At 38.9% G+C, this 9555-nt stretch overlaps 1 protein-coding gene across 1 annotated transcript in view; it reads right to left on the bottom strand.

Annotated features, from left to right (window-relative positions):
• Positions 1-478: 478 nt before the first annotated feature.
• creb5b (cAMP responsive element binding protein 5b) overlaps positions 479-9555 on the bottom strand; it is a 161995-nt gene continuing 152918 nt past the window's right edge. Inside the window, exon 11 of the mRNA XM_062063041.1 lies at positions 479-1442. Within this exon, the coding sequence (XP_061919025.1) occupies positions 1288-1442 (155 nt within the window). The 3' untranslated portion in view covers positions 479-1287. The remainder of the gene's footprint in view (positions 1443-9555) is intronic.

Below are 9555 nucleotides of genomic sequence, written 5' to 3'. Positions count from 1 at the left end.
GGCAGACCCGTCAGCGATCCGGTTCTGTCTCCCTGTAATGTTTGTCTGATCTTGAATGGGATTGTGCTGAAAATTTTAATTTCCCCTCTGGGATTAATAAAGTATTTCTGATTCTGATTCTGATTGATAATACTATAATTAATGATACTTTTATAAATTTGGGGTAGGTAAAGCTGGGATTGGTTTGGTGTTGCAATTGCTCTATTTTCTTTAATTAAATTGTTTAACATTCTGTGATTTTTGGAAATAACATTTTAAAAATACATCTTTAAAACACTTTTTAGGCCAACACTGCGCATATAAGTCGTACGTCAGCAACCAAGAGTAGCCTTTGTAACCTGTTTTGAAAAGGTTGTATTATAATTCATATACCAAATATTATATTATGAAAATCGTGTTGAATCTAGAATTAATTCTAAATATAATTGTCAGCCAAAAAATTGCAATGGAATCGTGTCGTGAGGTGCTTAAAATCCCCACCTCTATTATTCACCCAATTTATTTTGGCCACACATGCTCCCTTAGCTTAACCGCAGAGGGTTAACCACTTAAAAATAAACTCAAATGCTACTTTAGATTAAAATAAATGAAGTGCATTCAAATAAACCATTAAAAAAATCCTGTATGATATTCTGACAATGAAATTACATTGGTGTTGTTTAAAGTTAATTGACATTATGATATAAGTGATTTACTGTGATTAATCACGATTAATCACAATTCAAATGTGTGACTAATCTGATTAAATGCTTTTATTATTTGACAGCCCTAGTTAAAACATTCATTAGAACATTGCCTTTAAAGTTGTATCTTGTTGACAGTTTGAATTAATGCCAATACATTTATTTTTTTTTACAAAATAAAATAAAAAAAAGTGTACAAAGTCCTACTAAACACTTGTAAGAACGTTTTAGTTGTCTCCCTGAACGTGCTGAATGCTTTAATAAGTAAGTCCCTTTAAGAGATGACTGTCTCCAGTCTTTTCCCTTTCGTTTCATGAACACTTTGGTCCACTTTGTACCGCTACAAAAACACACCGCGGGAGTATTGCTGCAAGCTAACGCCACAAAAGCAATAGTAAAGATGCAACACAACATAAAACATGAGCAGGTTATAGGCACTATAAAAATACACACCGTGGCACTGTAAAAAGAACAGCCTTGGAGGCCCTTGAGGTTCTTCTTGATGGCTGACGTGTGTAGCATGGGGAGCCGTACAAAGCATGTGTGAGGAGGGGAAGTGGGGGGGTTTGGTCCCAGCACGAGGGCTTGACAGTCTGTCGGGGTCCTAATGGATGGCGTTAATGTCTGTTCGGCTGTTGGCGTGTCCGTGCACGCCGCTGCCCCCTATAGTTGTGGTGGAGGTGGTGATGGTGTTGTGCTGGATGACCTGCTGTTGCGTGCAAGCTGGAGATGGACTTCCTGCTGGACTACTTTCCGGACCTGAGGACACATCATGGAAGCAACACTTTGAAGAAAGCTGACTTGTTATTGCGCAATACCAAGATATCAAAATAGTACTGTATAGTGACGCTAATATGTAACGTATTATTTTCGGGCCTCCCTATGTCTAGCATTAAAAGATTACAGTTGGTACAAAATGCGGCTGCAAGGCTTTTGACAAAAACAAGAAAGTTTGATCATATTACGCCTATACTTGCTCACTTGCACTGGCTTCCTGTGCACTTAAGATGCGACTTTAAGGTTTTACTACTTACGTATAAAATATTACACGGTTTAGCTCCAGCCTATCTCGCCGATTGTATTGTACCATATGTCCCGACAAGAAATCTGCGTTCAAAGAACTCCGGCTTATTAGTGATTCCCAGAGCCAAAAAAAAGTCTGCGGGCTATAGAGCGTTTTCTATTCGGGCTCCAGTACTCTGGAATGCCCTCCCGGTAACAGTTAGAGATGCTACCTCAGTAGAAGCATTTAAGTCCCATCTTAAAACTCATTTGTATAATCTAGCCTTTAAATAGACCCCCCCTTTTTTAGACCAGTTGATCTGCCGTTTCTTTTCTTCTCTCCTCTTCTCCCCTGTCCCTTGCGAGGGGGAGTTGCATAGGTCCGGTGGCCATGGATGAAGTGCTGGCTGTCCAGAGCCGGGACCCCGGGTGGACCACTAGCCTGTGCATCGGTTGGGGACATCTCTGCGCTGCTGACCCGTCTCCGCTCGGGATGGTTTCCTGTTGGCCCCGCTGTGGACTGGACTCCCGCTGATGTGTTGGATCCACTGTGGACTGGACTTTCACAATGTTATGTCAGACCCACTCGACATCCGTTGCTTTCGGTCTCCCCTAGAGGGGGGGGGTTACCCACATATGCGGTCCTCTCCAAGGTTTCTCATAGTCATTCGCCGACGTCCCACTGGGGTGAGTTTTTCCTTGCCCGTATGTGGGCTCTGTACCGAGGATGTCGTTGTGGCTTGTACAGCCCTTTGAGACACTTGTGATTTAGGGCTATATAAATAAACATTGATTGATTGATTGATAATCACTAGCCCTAAACCAGTGGTTCTTAACCTGGGTTTGATCGAACCCTAGGGGTTCGGTGAGTCAGGCTCAGGGGTTCGGTGGAGGTCAAGACACGCCCGACTCATCGTGTAAATAAAAACTTCTCCCTATCGGCGTATTGCGGATACGGCAACAGCAGAAGTCACACTGATTTGCAGGTGCATGTGTAATTTGTTGTGAGTTTATGCACTGTGTTGGTTTTGTTGTTTGAACAAGGTGATGTTCATGCACGGTTCATTTTGTCCACCAGTAAAAAAACATGGTAACACTTTAGTATGGAGAACATATTCACCATTAATTAGTTGCTTATTAACATGCAAATTGGTAACATATTGGCTCTTAACTAGTCATTATTAAGTACTTATTAATGCCTTATTCAGCATGGCCTTATTATAATCCTAACCCTCTAACCCTGGCCCTAACCCTCTAACCCTAACCCTAACCAAATAACTCTAAATGAAGTCTTTGTTACTTAGAATATGTTCCCCTAGTGTCCAAAAAACTCTAAATTAAGTCTTTGTTACTTAGAATATGTTCCCCATACTAAAGTGTTACCAAAAACCTATAACTTTGTCTTGAATTTGAAAAAAAAACATAATTCTATTTTTCACTAAAGAAGGGTTCGGCGAATGCGCATATGAAACTGGTGGGGTTCGGTACCTCCAACAAGGTTAAGAACCACTGCCCTAAACGTTCGCGACAATTAAGATGCTCACATAAATATAATAATGTAAGTATTCATGTTTTTTTCAAACCTGCAAGGTTACACGGAGAAGGGTGGCCAAGCCACTGCCACATCTAAACAACACGACAGTGTGTTGGATCGAAAATTAGGCTGACTTTGAATTGTTGTTCTGTAACATTTCAAGAAGTATGGGGTGCTTTCCTAAAATATGTAACAGAGACCGATCTCCAATTTAATGCCGATTGAAACGTAATTGAAATGTAGATCATGAATTAGCCTTTTATCTGCTTCTGTGTATTGCTGCACCATGTTGGCCCCAACAATTAGGAGTACAGTTGTCTGTGGCTTTATGTCAATATTTGCCTGTACTTATTTGACTGATGTTTTTTTTGGGTGGAGAACAAAAATATTTCAATAAACAAATGTAAAAATAAACTGTTGGATCAATATCAATGTGTGTTTAAAGGATTAAATATTTTCTGTCCCGCCCCTTCTAAGGGACAACATTTTTTTCAGGTTAAAAAAATCCTCCCAGAGTTAATGTGTATGTTTTTATCTGTATGTGTCAAGATAGTTATTTACTATCACTAAAGATGCTGTTACGCCATTGCCTCCCACACCCCCTTTCCTCCAACACCCGGGCCCACCCTACTATTTAAGAAGCACTGCATTAAATGGGCTGTTTGGAACTTGCTCACAATTAAAAAAATTTAGGACACACAATTTTATTTCCTACAAAGTGAATGTTAATTTATTTATCTATCTGTATTTGCCAAGATATACGCTATAACACTATTTCCTCTCACGTTCACTTGCTCAGAACCTGTAATTTATACAGTAGGTCAATTAATGCATATATTTAAAAGCTATACTAAAAGTGCTACAACACTACACTGGTAAAATACTACATTCCTCAATTATGCCAAACAAGCTACGCTACATACTGTATGTTATTAAAATACTAGTTTGTCAATGTTGGCAACACTGGTTACTAAATAACCAATCTTTTGCCAGAAAACCAAAATTATTGTAATGTGTTAGGTGTTTCAGGTGTGTGGTAAGCTTATCCCAGTCTTTTGTTGTTTTTAAAGAAAAAGCAGTTTGGGCAAAGGCAGATTTTCTCTGTTGGGTCTTACAATCCCCCTGGATGCAGACCTTAAGGCCCTAGAGCAGGGGTCGGGAACCTTTTTGGCTGAGGGAGCCATGAAAGCCAAATATTTTAAATGTATTTCCGTGAGAGCCATATAATATTTTTTAACACTGAATACAACTAAATGTGTTCATTTTTAAGTAAGACGAACATATAAGTATAATAACTCTCTTATTCTTTTTAATAACATTGTTATTCTGAAGCTAACCAATAATAAATAAAATACTTCTAACCATTACTGCGACTTCTTGAACAGGTGCGGTAGAAAACGGATGGATGGATTAAAATGCATGAGAATGTTTTATATTTTGAACGTTATTTTTAACACCAGCGGAATTATTCATTACTTATCGTGTTAAGAAATGTCAGCTAAGATTTATTTAAAGGCCAGACGCAGTCATCAAAAGAGCCACATCTGGCTCGAGAGCCATAGGTTCCCTACCCCTGCCCTAGAGCATTAAATAATTTTTCAATGGAGGGGGGGCAGCATTGTGGATTATTTTGTGAACCAGACGAACATGAGACAACAATCACATGCTCAAAACTGAGCATGTTATATTTCGGGAGAACGTTAAAATGGTGGTATCGTCGTGTTTTTTTAGTGAGTATTTACAATGCTTGTCCGTACAGCGATCTAATTGGCTTTATGGAGGTTTGATTTGATCCGAGTCCAGCATGGCATACAATATTTCATGTAAGAGGGAACCATAACATGGAGAAATGTCTGTGCTCCTTTTACTTTAACCGCGAATGGTTACCTGAAAATACACAAATAAATTAATTCAAGTAAGACATTTAAAAAAATGTATATTCTGATAATAAAATTACATTTGTGTCAAAAATTGGGGTATTTTTTTTTTACTTTTTAAGTAATTTACTTAATCACAATTAATCACAAGTCAAAAGTGTGATTAATCTGATTAAGAAAATTGATAAATTGACAGCCGTAATGTAAAGACATTTAATTGTGGAAAAACTGCATGCTACAGCACAATCCAATAGACTTAGATTTAGACTTAGACTTACACTTAAACTTCCTTTTTATTGTCATTCAAATTTGAACTTTGCAGTACAGATAACAACAACATTTTGTTGCATTAGCTCATGGTAGTGCAGGATAAACGATCAATAAGGTGCACATATAAATAAATAGATTACTGTACAGATAAATATACTGCACTTTTGTATATGCATCCACGTTTATGGATGTATGTTATATTGTCTTTTTTATTCCAGCGAGTTAATCCATGATGCGTTCAAGAGTCTTGTGGGAAGAAGCTGTTTCACAACCTGGAGGTTCTGCTACGGAGGCTGCGGAACCTCATATATATATATATATATATATATATATATATATATGTATATATATATATATATATATATATATATATATATATATATATATATATATATATATATATATATATATATATATATATAAGCCATAAAAACAGATCGTATTAGATCTAAAAGTATCCCTCTTGGGCCGCATGGTAGCAGTATTTGTCATGATCCCAAAATGCAGAAGACAGCAGGAGACAGCGTGCAGGTAAAAGGTATTTGATATTTGGAAAAAAATATAATAAAGTATTAGTGCAGCTGGGAGTGCACAGGAAGCATAAGGGAAGCTATGCAATTCTAAGACAAAATTGAACAGGCTACAAGCTCAACTCGACAGAATGCTAACTGTCAGCAACAGTGTAATGAACCCTCTAATCATGATGAGGGACAGGTGTGAGGAGCCAGCGCTCAGAGGCAGGAGTAAAATTACAGTGTGACAACACACCAACACAGAAGTAGAAAAAAGAGTGCAGGACAGTAACTAAACACTAAACAAGGGAAAACCCACCACAAAACTTAAAACACTCACGAAAGATCATGACAAAAACAATATTAAAGACTTTAATGTGTCTTGTTTTCATGTTAGCATTTAGGCTAGCAAGCTGTCGGCAGTCAGTCCGTAAGTTTATCAAAGAGCAGTTAACAATCACGGCTTTTCTGTTTATTTTTACTTCAAATAGTAATACCACAATTATCATTATTACCATATATCGTTATATCCCTAAACTAGAGAATCACTTAGTAAAGCGCAAAGCTCCAACAAGGCTAAACACATTTTTAAAAAAGTGTTTGTTTGTCCATCTATTTGTTAGCTTGAAGACTACTTCCTGATTCATAGCAGAGGACACATAGATGGATATGGTTGACTCTTAGTGTACCAGTAAAATCCTGTATTTGGTTCTTTATCCAGATCCTAACCCAAAATTGAATCAATTATTTATTTGTCACTAGCCACGTGTACATGGACAACATGTATTTCATCTGACTATCATTCGGATTACAATGTTACTGTGTACATGGACCCTGAAAAAATGATCCGATTATGACGTGCATTTTCATGCATCACGCCTTAAAGGGGAACTGCACGTTTTTGGGAATTTAGCCTGTCGTTCACAATCATTATGAAAGACATGATGACGGATGGATTTTTATTTTAATGCATTCTTAATTATTAAATAAACGTAAATAAACATCCGCTTACAGCGGAGTCAATGGGAGCTCCAATTTTACGCCCATAAAATCCGATAAATAACCATTGAAAAAGAGCCAACAATACACCATTTACATTTTGTGCCTTGAATATTAACCAAGTATTAGTGATACTGTTATTACAAGCGCTAACGCAGACAAACTATTTAGAGCGGCAAAGTGATCACAGGTTTATGCTGATATGTTCACATCATCGAGTGGTTTGCTGCTTCCTCGCTTCCTTGCTCCATGTAAGTTTATTCTAGATAATAAATCATGCCTCTCACCTGGACATAAAATGTGTGAGTAGGTAATCTGACAAGTTGGTACACTTTGACAACCAATTTAGGACCTGGAACTGGCAAGGACGACACAAAAAGCGCTCATTCCCATCGCCCTCCACCCCGTTTCTTTGCGGGATTATGAGACATCCATCCATCCATCCATTTTCTACCGCTTATTCCCTTCGGGGTCGCGGGGGGCGCTGGAGCCTATCTCAGCTACAATCGGGCGGGAGGCGGGGTACACCCTGGACAAGTCGCCACCTCATCGCAGGGCCAACACAGATAGACAGACAACATTCACACCCACATTCACACACTAGGGCCAATTTTAGTGTTGCCAATCAGCCTATCCCCAGGTGCATGTTTTTGGAGGTGGGAGGAAGCCGGAGTACCCGGAGGGAACCCACGCAGTCACGGGGAGAACATGCAAACTCCACACAGAATTGTTCATCTAAATGGGAATATATTAACATCCTAGCAGTCGGCATTCTAATGACAGCAGACCTTGTACAGTAAGTTGTGTTGCATTATGTTTGTTGGCTCTCATAAAGTCTGCAGTAAGTAATAATCAGTAATGAAGAAAAAAAAAAAGCAAACGTTTTTTAAATTAATGCTTAAAATGATCAAAATACATAAATATTGAATGTTATTATAAAAACACATTACATAAACACTTACAGCTTGTATATAAAACCCTAATTGAGGTGTTTGGATGTTTTTAGGGGCTCTATAGGCAGAATTGAATGGCTCCCATAGGCTCTATTGTAAGCGGATATTTGATCGAATTTATTTAATATTTACTATGCTTTAAAAAAATAAAAACACGTCATGCATGGATTAAATTATCGTTAATAAGCTATCGTTCACATAATGATTGTGGACGATAGGCAAAAAAAAAAAAAAAAAAAGGTAGTTCTACTTTAAATCGGAATACTTTACCAAAGTGCAGAACCTAACATAAGCAGAAAGGTGTGTTATTATTTGTGCTATGGCACCACCTTTTGGACGAGTTTGCTCACTGCAGGTGCTGACTAAGCAGTGACTTTTACTGTAAACAAACATGGCTTTGTGCATTTCTTCTAGTCCGACGTTATCACGGTATTTATTCATCCTTTTTTTGCTTCTGTTCACCACTTTTGTTTTACCTCTCTTTTTGAAATAGAGCTGTCCTGTGCCTTTTATGTTGTGATTATGTACTTGTTGCCGCGCATCTTCATGTTATGACATTCTGTGTACGTGTCTGAGGCTAGCAGTTAGCACTTGGAGTAGCTGTAAGGTCGGGAATAAAACAGCTTGTTAAGACGACAACTTGTTACATCGACACATGACACTCCAGGCAGTACTTTTGTTTTTGCTTGTCTCGTTTTAAAGCAACAAACTCAACAGTATATAACACTATTTCTGTACATGTTGAGGGGGGAGACAGCAGCAAGACAATTGCTTCATTCCGAGACTATTAAATTTAGTCCCCCTCCACCACTAAAGTATAGCTGAGACAAAGACATGCAAAGTATGGATAATTCTAACCTGGATTTTGGAAGATGTGTTTTCATGCGCTATAAACCGACTTTCGGCATAAACCACCAGTCTCGACCGGAATTTTGTTTTTATCTAAACGTGTGATCGGGTCAGAATATTCAGAATGCCGTGTTTACATGAAGCATTTTTATTCCGGTAAGGCTTTTAATCCGATTAAATGTGTCCATGTGCACATAGCTACTGTGCCACAACTCTACAAAAATAGGTGGAAGTATTGTTTTTCTAAAGGCTGTGTAAAAAGGCTGCTTGAAACCAATGAGAGGATAAATACACACCAACTAGTAAAAACAGACCAAGATATCATCAAAAACGGAAAATAGAATCCCTCAGCTCTGTAAACACACCTGACAGATGGCGGTCACATTAAACTGGACCTGTGTACACAACCTAAGACTCATTGATGAACGTCTCGCCCAGTCTGGGACAGGTCCGCCTCCTTTATAAAAGGAAACATTGAGCCAGGACGGATGTGAGCCTGATTTTCCTCGCCAAAGCCACACAGGGGAGGCTCACGATCCTAATTAAAATGGCTCTGGTATCAAAGGGCGGGGTCCTGATGTCATGGCTGAGAGAAATCGGTAAGAAGCGGGGTGCATGGACACAGGCGTGCACCTCATGACGCATTTCTCACTCAGTGTCCCTTGAAGGTGCAAGAAAAGATCCCAGATGGGCCTGAGACTACCTACTCCCGGAATAGGAGGGGTCTTGCTGAGGGAACGTGGGAACTAGAGCGCAACATCTCATCATACTTGAGTTTTTATTCTGGCAACACACTGTTCTGTGGACCAAAGTGTGTAGGGGCGTGTGTGTGTGTGTGTGTGTGTGTGTGTGTGTGTGTGTGTGTGTGTGCGTGTG

Source organism: Entelurus aequoreus, linkage group LG11, assembly GCF_033978785.1.
Source record: "Entelurus aequoreus isolate RoL-2023_Sb linkage group LG11, RoL_Eaeq_v1.1, whole genome shotgun sequence".
Lineage (NCBI taxonomy): Eukaryota > Metazoa > Chordata > Actinopteri > Syngnathiformes > Syngnathidae > Entelurus > Entelurus aequoreus.
The sequence above is the reverse complement of the archived record's forward strand: the minus strand, read 5'-3'. Positions and strand labels throughout refer to the sequence as shown.